Raw genomic sequence first — 14,083 nt, 5'->3', positions numbered from 1 at the left:
TTAAAAGTGCCCGTTCGGAACTTTCCATTCATATCCGGTCAAACAATGACTCTTTGAGCACCCAATACCTAGAGACCAATCTAAGCAGCAGTCTATCATTACATTGTAAGTGAAGAAGATGGATTCGCCATGGATGTTCAATCGAACAATTCATTACACATGGCTTATGGCCGCCTGTACAAGGGAACAAAATTGAAAAATGTTTTGGCATGCCTGAATGTATTTAAGAGCACAGACGATGTCTGGATTCAATCCATCGTCACAACGAGGGTTCTAGCCGGTTCTAGCGTTCACTCCTCCCTACTCGGTGTCATCGGGTGCGTTATGAAAGACGCGGACGACGATTTCATTTTTTTCCAGCGTGCTAATCAAAACTTCGAGCATTTTGGCGTTCAATGGCGACAATGGGCTAGACCATGTCCGAGGCCGATAACCAGACTCGACGTGCACCACGCGTTGACCCTGTTGGGTCAGTTCGTCTTGGAGACGTGACACTTGATTGGGTGGGCAGGCAAACATAAAGTACCGATGGTCGGGATCGTCCTGAGCGGCCGTCAGCTCAGTCACGTCCTCGGCCGAGCATTCGATGGCCAAGTCCTCGGCCCGATTCAAGTCCCAATCAGATTGGACCGGAACTTGAACCGTTACCTCCCCCACATGGTCGAACATGGCCGTCAATCCGGTTTCAAAGGCCCCACCGCGTTTTCGAAGGACGCCTTGGACGGCCGATTCGGCGATTCGTTTGTTCTTGGCCAGACACTGGATCAAGAGGGCGGCGCGGCCCGGACCCCGCACTTCGTGCCAGCTCTCGACCAGTTGGGCCATGTTTTTATCGGAAGCGGCGGCCACAGCCTTGTCAATGGTGGCTTTAGGCATGTCATGGGCGCGCGCCTCTTCCAAAGCCCGCTTGAGGGCCCGATTCAACTCGGGATTGGTTTGTCCGCCCTGGGCGCGGATGGCCATGATAATGCGGCTAGAGTACAAGTTGAACAAACGGGCACGAAGGGCGTCATTGGCGCCCTTGATGTGTCGGATATTTTGCCATTTGGAGTGACCTTTGGCGCGCTCCAAGCTTACTCGCCAAATGGGCGCCGGCCATCGGCCCACGAGCGAGGGAGCTACGGCTCTGCAAGTCCAGTCGGAATGCCGTGCCACCCAGCATGAACCGTTGCGGGCCCAGACGGCCAGCCCAGCTCGACCCAGCATTTTCTGATGCCCAGAGTCGAATAAAATTTGCGAGCGCTGCCACGGCAGTCAAAGGAGGGTCAACTTGGACGGCGGACGGCGAGTACGCGGCGGTTCAACGGTTCCCGGGCCGCATCCCAGGAGAGCTTGATGGGACCTTATTGGGTTATTTTGGGATGCCGCCGGAAAGTAAGTTCGAGGGGTGTAAGGTGATTACCACAGGAAGCATGAATAATTGTGGCTTGGATCTTCTTGGATCTTCTTGGACATGTGTTGCCGGAGTCCTTGATCACCAGCTACTGCTACATAATCAGGGTGGGCATTTCATTTTTGGACACGTTTGTCCAAAAGTGTCCAATAATGTCCAAAAACAAGGGTGGACAAAATTGGACAGAAGTGTCGAAAAATGTCCAAAAATAAGAAACGTCCAAGCTATAAATCTAAAGGAAATTCTACATGAAACCTATCCTTTACTTCAAAAATTGCTCATTGATGGTTCCGAGAGCAAAATAAGTCTTGAAAACCTTTGCCATATACCTCTAACATACCCAAAAAAGATATTTGAAAGACTGGCTCTTAACTCTTTTTTCTTACCTTATATTAGAAAGCAAGCAAAGAGCAAAGTCTCCCTTTACTAGAATACAGCTGGTGCAAAGCATTCAAAAACTGGGATAGCTAAACATTATATTCTGGTTATATAGCTTCATTTATTCAACATTATTAACTTTTTTGCAACAATAGTTTTGTTTAAATTGAGATTTCTTCTTAAAAAGTGCTAATACTAAAAATTGAACATCTTACTGATTACTAAACTCTGATAATGACATATTTTTCTTTATTTATGGTTTTTCTTCCATAAGCAAGTTACTTGAGACATCGTTAGGCACTTTTTTTACCTTTTAAAGATACGCTTGATGCCAGGAAATGAGAAGAATCACTATGTTTATAAAAAAACATGTATCTTAGTTTTTACATGTATGATAAAAGTGTAATTCATGTACTCCTTACAAATATATCGTGTTTTACAAATATAAAAAGCATTATGGATATTTGATGTACAGCAACAAAGCTTTTTTAGATTTAAGACTGAATCATAGTTAAAATTACCCAGCCACCAAATGCCCTGATTGTAGTGTGGCTTTGATTTTTTAATATTCAAAATATATTAATGATATTTGTTTTGACTTTATAAAGCTGTACTGTATCAAGATAATGAATTGAGATGTCAAAAAACATTTTAGTACATATCTTGGAAATTAAAAACGCTAGTGAAAAGGCTCGCTTTTACTTCCTATTTATGTATTTCAAGAAAGCTTAGGTTTTATTGATTACTGATTCTATTTGCTGGTTAAAATCTAGATTAGGTAAAGAAATAACATGATTTAGGGTTAAAAAGTGTTTGCTTGGCAACCCCCCTTTTGGGCAATTGTACTTACTTTTGGACCCGTTCTGCCCACTTTTGTCCACGGTAACAAGTCACGGTAATTCTCAAAATTGCCCACCCTAGCTACTTTAGGTGAGCTGACCAAGTGAGCCTGCCTACATGAGTTCATTGGCTCACCCGCCCGACTGCCTGATGACTGCTGAAGCCATGGATTGTTTTTATCCGATTGAACATCAGGGACCTTTCCCATGGCTGCCGGGCCCTGAGATCGTGCCACAGATCATATCATGGATAGATCTGGGATAGGCCTAATTTCAACGAAGAGGGAATAAAAATACTTCGTGTCAGCTCTTCAACACCCCTAAAAAGGCCTTTTTTAATTTAAAACGAACATCTGAGCATGTGCGCGCTACGAACGACTAGCCAACGCGGGGTCTTCTAAGTAAATACCAGATTCTTAGGAATAATGCAAACAGTCGTCAAGTCGTTCACAGTCTGGGCAAGCATGCGAATGTACGCACCTTAACCACTAGACACCAAATAATTATCTTGCAGCTGATGCCGACCAGCGTTCGCCTTTTTCTCTCGATACTGGAGTTTGGAATGGCCTGGCTGCCACAGAATCACAGATGCTACGGATTGTGCGGGGTTCGAGCCTCGAGGTGAGCCAATTTTGAATCAGCGTGACCATCCCCAGACCAGACTCAGACCACGAGCCGTGTTGGGCGACGATCGGATCCTTCTACAACTTGTTAAACCCAAACAGCAAATATGGGGTTTTTCGTTTTATTAGGACGTTAGTTAATTCATGCTTTTGACCTTCAAGTAAGCCTCAACCTAATCCGATCGATAGCGTTGGGCCAACCTAAATTCTTGGTCATCTTTGGGAACAACCAGGGTGGCCAGTGGGATCTCAAGGGAAGAAGAAACAAACAAGAGAGAACTCACAGAGGGCAGACAGATCGAGGATAGCCAACAGCAGACTGTGGTTGACCCAAGGATCGGTGGGATCTTGCCAGAATCTGAGGATCCTCACCATTGGCAGACCCATGTACCAAGGCATGTACCAGTGTCGGTTCTCATAGGTCTCATTGAGGGTGGTCAACGAGGGCATCGGAATCGTATTGGCGGCCAAGGAGCGAGTCCGCCCATTGTCCCCGCCCCGTTCGCTCATTGGGGTTTTCACGCTCGCTTTCGCTCGCTTTCGCTCGAACCGCGGAGACGGATTTAGACGGATTGGGTGGGTGGGCCTGGGCCAATATTGCTGTTCTTTCCGACATTGCGCTATTCGAAGCGAAACACGCGCGCCAACATGACGCTGACTGGCGCATCCTCGAGGACCGTGGGATCGGACGGCGGCCCGTCTTCGCTCATGACCGCCGCTCCGTTGCCCGACTCATCAGCCGCCGTGCCCACCACGCCCACCACTCGTCGACTGGGTGTCCCGGGATCGGCGCCCACCAGTCGACGAGCCCGGAAACGCATCCGCGATGCCAAAAAGAAAGCCCGACCCGGTGCGTCCCCTTAATATCCGGTTTCTTGTTAGCCCTTGTCTGAGCCGCTCTCCCCATCCATATCCAATATCCTACTACTGTTCGTTTTTCAGAGCTCAAGACCCGTGAGATGTGGGTGGAGCGGAACTACGCCCGAACGTTTGACTTGTCTTGGTCGCACGTGCCCGATACGTTGGCCCGAGTCGACGTCAAGCGGGTTAGTCCCCAAGAGTTCATCGAGAAATTTGAGAAGCCCTACTTGCCTTGTGTGCTGACCGGCGTGCAGGACACGTGGCTGGCCCAAGAGAAATGGACATTGGAGGTAAGAGCCTCGGTTCATGGTTGAGGGACAGAAGGTTTCAATCTTGACTCATTTTCCAGCGTTTGGCCAAAAAGTACCGCAATCAGAAGTTCAAATGCGGCGAAGACAACGAGGGCTACAGTGTCAAGTTGAAAATGAAGTATTACGTCGACTACATGAAATCCACGTCGGACGACAGCCCCCTCTACATCTTCGACTCCAGCTATGGCGATGTAAGCTACGGTTGATGAATGATGATTGAATCCTCCGTGTTTTTGAAGCCTAATCCGAATGTCTCGTCGATTTTCAGCATGCGAAGCGAAAACGCTTGCTCGAAGATTACGAGATCCCCATCTACTTTCGAGACGATCTCTTCAAGTATTGCAGTGAGAAGCGACGACCGCCGTATCGATGGGTGGTTGTGGGCCCGGCTCGATCCGGCACCGGTATCCATATTGACCCTCTAGGTAAGGCTTCTTCCGCTCGCACCGAGGTCCATCCTGGCGAGCCCATTGGATATATCATGGCTGTTATGCGATCGGGTCCATTCCACTCTTCTCAGGTACATCAGCGTGGAATGCTCTCATATCCGGACACAAGCGTTGGTGCTTCTTTCCCACGAACACGCCCAAGGACCTCATTAAAGTCACCTCGCGCGATGACCATAAGCAAACCGATGAGGCCATTACGTGGTTCAACGTCATCTATCCCAAAACTCAGCGGCCCGATTGGCCCCAGGAGTTCAAGCCCGTACGTATGGTCACGCCCACCCCCGCACGTCCATGATCCACCTCGAGGACGGATGGAGATAATTACAGATTACTGCTTTGTACAGATCGAGCTCATTCAACACCCTGGCGAGACCGTGTTCGTGCCTGGCGGTTATTGGCACGTGGTGCTGAACTTGGACACGACCATCGCCGTTACTCACAATTTCTGCTCGAAGACGAACTTCCCCGTCGTTTGGCACAAGACCGTCCGAGGACGACCCAAGCTCAGCCGCAAATGGCATCGAGCCCTAGCCGTGAGTTGGCAATTGTCATTCATCTGTTTTTTTTTTGTGTGCCTGAAAAAACACTACAGCCATTTTTGCTTTGCAGAAACACGAGCCGGAGTTAGCTGCATTGGCCAACCAAATCGATTTAGACAAATCTTCCGGACAAGCCTCGGACTCGAGCTCGGACTCCAGTTCCAGTTCGAGCTCGAGTAGTTCCAGTTCCAGTGATTCCGAATCCGATTCGGGTCAGGAGAGCTTGTCGTCGAAAAAGAAGCGAAGGTACGATCCAAGTTGACAAAATGCAGTCAGCGAGATTCAATAGATCACAAACGAGATTTTTATTTTTTCAGCCAACAATGATTGATGATGGCTAGCCTAGGCAGAGTAAGAGCGTTCGTTCTTGGAGTCCGCGTGCGTGACTAATTCTAAGATATCGTTGCTTGCGCCGTGATCCTAGATAGCTATGTAATATTTGTAATGGATCGAGATTACATGGTCATTCCTAACGTCTATTCCATTGTCGTTAGGGACCTGACTTTGGAAGAGTTTTGCGTTTGAGTAATTTTGTACTCCTATTTAGATTGACGAACCTAATTCACCCGGTTGTTTTCTTCTCACCATTATAATGTTTATCTATTGTCAACCTCAAGTGGGAATGTCATACTCAGTGACACTTTTGATGTGTCTGATGTCTCACTTTTGAAATTTGTACAAAGCACGCTGTTTCTGACGTTCATGTGATCCATTTTACGTTTCATCCTGAGCTCGAAGCCGATTATGCTCCCGCTCATTGATTGATTCTTCTTCATTTCCAGAAAGAAAGACGATGGAAGTGGAGAGCACGTGAGTGGTGGGTCATTCAATGACAGAAAATAGAGGACAGTCTCTGTCCATTGTCGACCGACCCCAATCAAAATCATCAATAGCAGGCCAACCAACCATCGATCGAAATCAGGACTCGTGAGCTCACTCAACCATCGGCCAGCAAATATCCGGACTAGATATCGTTCGAACGTGTTTTTGATTGGCCTCACCTTCTCAGTAACCGAAGCAGCAGCATTGGATGACGTTTAAGAAGAAAGAAGGCCGGAGATATCAGCTTTGTAAGCTGGATGAACAGTCTCTGAACGCACACTGAATAACTGATTAGAATGAATAAACGCCATAAGAAGTTTGCCCACGTTTCCTTAGATATGTAAGGCTATTTTCTGTGTTGCAGTGGGACAAAAACTAAAAAAGATGCCAAGAGAATATTAAAAGGTAATCCTTTTTTGGCGAGTATTTAAAGAATACTCGAAAACAATAGAATTTGACAAGAAATAGCCACCGAAACAACATATAACGGAAGTCCATTAACTGAGATTACAAATGAGATAAATTATTGACGATAATGTGGAGGTCGTAAATTGGAGATTAACACTCTCAATCCAAGACATTATACCATAGAAGAAAATAATTCCAGGAGCATCGAGTTTGAGAAAAGTAAAATATTTTGTTCTTTTCGAAAGAACTTGCTAGAAAAGTCCGTAAATGAGGTCACGATCGCACTCATCCTTGTGTTCAATCATTATCAATGCCCCTAACATAAACATCTTATTGCAACCGTCGGATTATTAGAGGTCAAAAGAAAATGTGATGATTCTTGTCTTGTCTTTGTAGATAATTTTCGATCCGTGATTTTCGGACAACGATGTCGAACAATTATGGCGATGAAAAGGCAATGAAATTTGTGACAGTGTAAACGTATTGGGAATAATAACAATGGAATAACTCAAGATCTTTTGCTCCACACGAACAACATTGGGTGTATTCAAGCCGCATTCAAGGCATTTCATGACTTTATCTTTTATCTCCATGAATTGGAAAAACAAACTGATTGGCTCATATTTTTGAGCATATACGTACGCTAACCTGTGAAGTATGTATGTAACTCTTGTCTATTTTTTCAAGTGTGCGAAATAAGAGTTTCCGATCATTATTGATGCTATTCTGAACGGCAAATGACTGATGTTGCCCAATCTATTATTCTTCACCATAATCGTTTAATTGTGTTCAAGCTTTCTTTCCGGTCTCTACTCATCATGCTCATTGCCCAAGATAACGATTCCTGTGCACGTTTAAATGCCACGATAGGTATGAACTGAACTTTGTTTCTATTAATATAAGGCCTCCCTCGCAATCTGTTGGCAATCAAGTGACCATGCTCACCATGAGAGTATCCGTCTTGCTCGGCCTCTTGGCCGCTTCAGCTACTTGGGCCAAGCCGCAAAACCCCGTCAGCAAAAACCCACAACTTCGGAATTGGGGGATTGTCGATTCGTCCCCGGACCAATACGTCAAAGTGGGACAAACCATTTCCCTGTACTGTCGCGTGGGTGGCGACGGCATCACCGAGAACGACGATTGGAAGACTTGCACTTGGCGACGAGAAATCGATGGAGTCAAGTGCCAAATCTACTATCGATGCGATGGAGGTCTATGTGGAGTGGGTGTGGGCGATTTCTCGCAGATCCTCACTTGCGATACTCCTTTGAGCGACGTGTCCTTTTACGGCGATGATCCGAACATTGGCAACAAGATGTGCGGCATCAACGTGCCCCGTGCCGGATATGAAGATGACTCCCCATGGACCTGTGTCATTGAGGAGTGTGACTTCGTGGGGTGTGGCACCAGCGATGGCAACGGCGAGTTCTCACAGGCCACCGTCGAAGTCTATGTCAGTTAAATAGATGTATGGGTAATTGGCTCGAAGATTGCTCGAATACAAAATCATGGACGGCCAGGCTAGCAACATTGATTCAAGAGGAATTTATTATTTCTAGAGCTGTTTCTCGTTCTCGTTGTCGTCGACCTCGTCATCTTCATGTTTGGGCGACAGCAGAGGCTGCTGACTCATTTGATCATCCTTTGTCTTTTTCGTGGCAAGAGATAGGTTTCCCAGCTTCCGTTTCCGCACGAGGAACACTCCGTCGGGTTCATCCATCATTCGGATGATCAAGGCCTGATCCGAGGCATCAATTGGAGCCACGGATATGTCGCGAACGGCTCGGAAATTACCTGAGAGAAAGACAAAGAGGCTGAACTAGGTATACCAGGGTGGCCAAGGGCAACAGGCTAGCTCATGGACTCCATGGCTAGCTGGATTGGCTGGCTAGATCCATAAAACCAAGAGCCAGCCAGCCAGACAGACAGACAGAGAAACCAACTCACCGCAATTGTTCAAATGCTCGTTCTCCAAGCGGAAAAAGTTCCACACGAAGCGTCGAAACACCTCGAGTGGCGCGAGTATGGTGGTCATCACATCGCCCTGGATGTAGTCGAGCTCTTGAAGCGCCAAAGAAAGCGCCCACACAAAGCGGAGCACGAAGTCTTCCACAATGGCGAAGTAGTAGTACGACCGGGACGAGTACACGATCTCTTCTCGCAGGAACTTGTTCTCGCCCGTGGTCTTCTCGAAGAAGCCCCAATCCATTTTAATATCCCAGGCGTAGGCGTACATGGAGCTCACAATGGAGCTGCCGATGTAGAGGTAGAAGAACACACCATAGAGTCGCCCCGAGTTGTCCTTGTCCCAATCCCAGAGAGCCGAGAAAATGGTGACCAGGAAGGTGGTCGAGTATTTGCCGGCATTCACCAAATGAGGGAAGGCCTCCTTGGAATCACGATAACGCCGCAAGCACTGCGCAAACCGGAACCACGCCGGTAGGCACTTCACCAAGGGTCTGAGCCAATTGGACGAGCTCACGCAAATCGACAAGTCATTGGCCACTTCCCAATTTCCTGAAGGAATGAAATGAGAAATGAAACGGGCGTGAAAGAGGTAGCTAGCTCACTCGCTGCCGGGATGCCCAAATGGATCGGATTCCAGATTCTTAACCGGGTGGGACTCAACCTCGCAGAACCAAAAATACTTTAGTGGGCCTTCTTCGACTTTGAAAACAAAAACAAAAGCGTGTGTGCCAATGACATGGCATTGTGTTTTTAGTGTTGAAAGATTGACGAATCAAGGCAAGAATCGAAGTTAGCCTAATGAGTTAGTTGTTAGTCGGTTAGTCATCTTACCATCCACCGTGGCGTTAGGGCTGGTATAGAAACAGAGAAGATAGTGAAAGTCAGTGAAGGCCGTGGCCAATGAGTTGAGCTGATCAGCCAGCCAGAAATCCGCGAAACCTACGTAGAAGAAGGGCGCACACAGGATGCGACTCAACACGCGGAGCAGCCAAAAGCGCGCCTCGAAGCGGAACGTCCGGGTTGGGTTGAGCATGAACAGAGCCATGATTACAATCAGGGCCAGGGGGTTCACGTAGGCCGGTATGGATAAGTGGTGGCTATAGAGGAAGGTCAACACACTCAGGGTCCATACCACGCCTAGAACGGCGGCCAGCTCCATGAGATGTTGCTCGGATAAATGGTTTCGAGGATCGAGCTCAAAGATGAGCACGTGGTTGACCCCAGACGACCTAGACGAGCAAAAGCCATGGGCGAACAATTTTTTTTAATGATGTTTCTTGTGTCCTCCCCAGGGATCGTCGTGCATGAGACTCACCGCCATCCGTAGACGTTAATCCCGATGAGGAAGATGAACATGATGACGAGGAAAGGCCCGCGATACAATCTGAACACGATTCGCCAATCATCTCGGATGGTTTCTTGGTTGGTGTAATCGTGAAATATGCCCGACAAGAACACCGCGATGACCAAAACCAAGAATGCTCCCGAGAAGAGGCCCACTTTGAACGTGGTCCATGGCGATTGCTGATCGCCCAAGGGAGGGACACGAAGGCGTTTCATGGCCTTCTGACGATCCCCGCTCTCGAGCTCGTTGATGAAACGCGTTTCCGTCTCTTGGATGAGCTTGTCTATGTCTTTGTTGGCATAGAAATGGGCCACGTCTACATTTTCGGACCGCCATTTCACGCCCGAATCTGTCTCGAGATTCTTGTCGTGCTTCTTGAGAATCTTCCGAAAGCCTAGCAAAGATACAGAAAGAGGCATTCAAAATTAGATGTAGCCCCCCATTCCCGTTCAGAATTGCGGTCTTCTTTCGAAACCGCTCCAATCGACCACTGGGCCACTTACCCGTGAAATTCAAGTTCTGGTAGTTCTGGAGCAACACGAGACTCAGATAATATTCTGAAAAAGCCAATTTGAGGTCCTGGAGTTTCCGGGGAGCGATCCGCTCCCGGGGTCCGCTCCCGGCCGAACTGGCATTGGCATTGGGATCGCGGCGCCGAGCGAATGAGAACAATCTTTTGTCCGCAATGTGCGGCTCGGAAAGAATCTCCAATTCACTTTTGAGGGTGGCAAATTTGCGCGTCGCTTCGGCCAACTTTTCCGAGTAGAACGTGTTGATTTTGGTCAGTTCTGTAAAGAACCATGATGGTGAGCACGTTAAGGGAGTTATTAACCGAACACAGAGCCAATCCCCGGATGCTTCAAGTAACCTTGAGACACTGGCAACGCCAACCCAAAGAGGACAAGGAGGAGTGATTTCCAAGTGTCTTGGACTTGGCCACAATGTTTATGGATCGAGCGATGAAGATCCTATATATCTTATTACAATATTATCTCACAAATTGCAATTTCATTATGATCTCATAACCGTGGGGGTAGGCCTTTTTCCTTCAGTTTACCCAGGTCCATCCTTGGTAACCCCAAGGGTGGAGGAGGATTGGGATAGATATGGGCTCACCTCGTTCGCAGAAGGTGAAGAATTTCTCGTCAAAGTTGGCAAAGTATCGCTGTCGAACCTCGAGTTCGACCACCTCGACCGAGGGCGCCTCCTCCACGGCCAACGACAACATGGACTTCATCTCCTCGTATTGAATGTACTGCTTGCGCCACTCGGGCGTAATGTGCGCCCCCAAGTGCTCGGCGAACTTCATCGTGCTGGGCCAGTTTCAGGTGGGGGAGGGAGAAGGCGGTGTTTCACCGGGAATTTATTCAGCACACCCTTTCTTATGGCGCACTCCAGACACTCGGCACCATCGATCACAAGGATTGGACCCAAGGATTGGACCCAAGGATTGGACCCAAGGATTGGACCCAAGGGGAATGGACTCGGGAAATCGGTGCTCACCCCAAACACTTGGGGTCGGGTGGAAGTTAGAGTCAATAACCGTTACGACCACCTATATACTGGACGTCGTAGATGTATCTGATGTCTATATCTATATCTAAATGTAAAGGCGAGGAGGGTGTTAAATTCGTCGTTGCCTGTTATCTCCCCTCTTATCGGAGGATGGATTATCGGTCGGAAACAACAGCCCTACTACTACAGCTCTAAAACGATCCAATCGGGGTGACACAACACGTTGGCTGACCAATGTCGGTTCGATGGTCAACTTCTTGGATCACGACGGTCGGTAGTGGGCATTTCCAACATCTACGGCACACACATTCTTGTGTGTGGATGTATGGAACGGATAGATGCATGTATGTAGGTTGTCATTTTGAGGGTGACCCGAAGTTGTGGACCCAAAAAGAGCCACATCTCATCCTGGCAAATATTTACATCGATGAACACTCTAGTCTGGAGTGGCAAACCAGTTGGCATATTTATGGACTAGTCTAGGGCCTCCCTAATAGACAAGCGTGCGCATGAGATTTTCAATCTTAATGCGTCGTTTCCAGGGGAGTTTTCAACTCAATGAGACAACACCCTCGGTAGACAAACAATCGTCTACAGGCTACAGCTCAGAGCTTAGGACGTCCAGGCGTAAAGAACTCCGGAATGGATTTTTAACCTTTATTTTGTCTTGATAGTCATTAAGGCATTAAGGGACTTAAGAGTTCAATTACTTCTTTTGAATTATTGATTAGCAGCTAGTCCTTTTCTTGACAATGATAGACAAGTCTAAAAAAGTGAATAAAAGTGAAAACATACATATATTTCTTAATTTTCGCTTGTCCTAAAAACGCCGTCACAATATCACAAAGAGATTGATTCTATTTCGAATTCTAAAATGCATTCGTCGGCAAGGCCGCCCTAAAAGGGCATGTCAAGTTGACATTGTCAACTGAATGAAGGAAATTGAAGGAAACATGTGGTCCGACACCCTGATTTTGGGCATCATGGGGAGGGAGTACGAAGACAAACAAACTTCACAGTCAACTCGCACTATCCGCACATTGAATTTTCAAAAAGCGAGTGGTTTTGATTGAGCTGTGTTACAAAGCCTAGAAGAAAACCCAACAAAATGAACATGTTTGGTGCTGATCCGTGAACGCTCTATTAAATTGGCTCAATTCCACAATGCTATTTGCTTAGACTATACACAGTGCAGTTCAGCTGGGCATGTTGCCTTTGATTTTACTCCATGGAATAACGTCAGTTGTTCATGAAAGCGTTCACTTGACAAGCCCTATTGTGAAATAAATCATAGTTTGTACTTCTAAGTATGGGCGATTCATTGAATAGCTGGGATGAGTTTTAAAAACCAACATCAATTCTTGGACCAAATGTACAGGCGTAGATTTTGAAGTCGGTTCCAGTACGACCTGCCGAGTTAAGCGCCGGAGTATGGGGACGTTTCGGCAAGCTCTGGCAGGTTTGTTTGTTTGCTGGTACCAGTGTCAGTGATGCAAGTTTGGGGATTCAAACACGTTTTTGAGAAGCTGACCCCTCTTTCACATTGCTATATGAGGAAAGGTCAGCTTCGTTAAAACTAGTTTAAAACGCCAATTTTGCATCACTGGCCAATGCCAGTGATGGCATTGGCATTTTACAGGCAAGTCAGGCTGGCCAGGTAGCATTTTTCGATGCTAATTTTTGAAAATTAGCCTTATTTCAAGGCCGCTAGCATTGGATTTTTTTATCAGCATTGGTCTAGTTTTTAGCATTAAAATAGCATTACTTGTATGGTCCAAGAATTTTGAAATCTTGTTTAGCATTTTAGCATTTTCCTAGCATTATTTCACTGAAAAAATGACCAAAAGGCAAGAAAAGGAAAACAAATCTCACAAGCGAACTATATTTGGCGGTGTTAGCAATGTTCTTTTTTGGATCCCTTTCCCATTCCATGAAATTGATACGCTGTAGCCACAAAGTGATTTTCATTGGAATGATTAATTTACATAAAACAATCGCAATGATTTATACTAATTGCTTCTCAATTCAAAGGGAGTTTTAGCCAACTTTCTGTTTGTAACCAGACTTTTGGCACACAAAACCATGGTGGGTTGGCTAACACAAATCAAAAAGTTGATTAAAATGGTCAGTGCGTATCAATCCAAAAGTTCCAATCCTTAAGTAAATGTAAAGATGGGTTAATTTCACTGTAATAATCAAATAAACATAAATTTTTTGGTTAGTTTCATTGTATTCTGAGAAATATTCCCCCACAAATTTGAGGTAAACCAAATTGCTAGATTCAAAAGTAGCAAAAAAATCAATATCAAAGAAATAGACAACAATTGAGCTCTATGGATAAAGAAAGTTATTACAGGTCCGCTTTGAAGTATGATGCACAATAAAAGACAATTTATCTTTTTTCATGATCTAATCTCACCCAAAAAGAAAGAACATTTTTTTGGCGATAAGAACAATTACAATTGTGCGTAAAATATCTTGTTCGAATCCTAAAGATACATTTTTGCTCAATTAAGCTTGTCACTGTTTGGTGTCCCCTTCGAAGTCTCAGGGTTCAAAATTAGGAGAATATCATAAACACAACTGCATCAATTTTATCTCCAAGGTTTTTCTTTAGATTTTTGTGTTTTTC

The 14,083-nt window shown here is 46.1% G+C and overlaps 3 protein-coding genes across 6 annotated transcripts; 1 reads left to right on the top strand and 2 right to left on the bottom strand.

Annotated features, from left to right (window-relative positions):
• Window positions 1-123: 123 nt before the first annotated feature.
• On the bottom strand, window positions 124-1,494 carry LOC131876811 (probable transcriptional regulatory protein Kole_1935). The gene has a single exon (XM_059222309.1). It carries the CDS (start codon window positions 1,204-1,206, stop codon window positions 301-303), a length of 906 nt encoding a protein of 301 aa, XP_059078292.1. The 5' UTR covers window positions 1,207-1,494; the 3' UTR covers window positions 124-300.
• Window positions 1,495-3,450: 1,956 nt separating this feature from the next.
• LOC131876809 (bifunctional arginine demethylase and lysyl-hydroxylase JMJD6-like) lies at window positions 3,451-6,536 on the top strand. 4 transcript variants are annotated; one of them, XM_059222307.1, is made up of 9 exons: window positions 3,451-4,083; window positions 4,176-4,384; window positions 4,444-4,596; window positions 4,674-4,830; window positions 4,926-5,113; window positions 5,199-5,387; window positions 5,464-5,532; window positions 5,569-5,639; window positions 5,711-5,744. In XM_059222307.1, the coding sequence occupies exons 1-9, from the start codon at window positions 3,882-3,884 to the stop codon at window positions 5,718-5,720; spliced, it is 1,248 nt and encodes a 415-aa protein (XP_059078290.1). In that variant the 5' UTR covers window positions 3,451-3,881; the 3' UTR covers window positions 5,721-5,744. The 4 variants fall into 4 exon arrangements, with proteins under 4 accessions (XP_059078290.1, XP_059078288.1, XP_059078289.1 ...); XM_059222305.1 differs by lacking the exon at window positions 5,711-5,744 and adding an exon at window positions 6,176-6,536 and having other exon boundaries at window positions 3,467-4,083; XM_059222306.1 differs by having other exon boundaries at window positions 3,472-4,083; window positions 5,464-5,639.
• A 1,617-nt stretch (window positions 6,537-8,153) lies between these two features.
• On the bottom strand, window positions 8,154-11,935 carry LOC131876808 (solute carrier family 53 member 1-like). Its single transcript, XM_059222302.1, has 6 exons — window positions 11,053-11,935; window positions 10,440-10,724; window positions 9,907-10,330; window positions 9,423-9,820; window positions 8,571-9,140; window positions 8,154-8,417 (listed from the first exon to the last, which is right to left on the bottom strand). The coding sequence occupies exons 1-6, from the start codon at window positions 11,243-11,245 to the stop codon at window positions 8,179-8,181; spliced, it is 2,109 nt and encodes a 702-aa protein (XP_059078285.1). The 5' UTR covers window positions 11,246-11,935; the 3' UTR covers window positions 8,154-8,178.
• Window positions 11,936-14,083: the final 2,148 nt, after the last annotated feature.

The sequence above is a fragment of the Tigriopus californicus genome, chromosome 2, assembly GCF_007210705.1.
Source record: "Tigriopus californicus strain San Diego chromosome 2, Tcal_SD_v2.1, whole genome shotgun sequence".
In the NCBI taxonomy this organism is placed as follows: domain Eukaryota; kingdom Metazoa; phylum Arthropoda; class Copepoda; order Harpacticoida; family Harpacticidae; genus Tigriopus; species Tigriopus californicus.
This window is presented reverse-complemented; position numbering and strand designations above follow the sequence as displayed.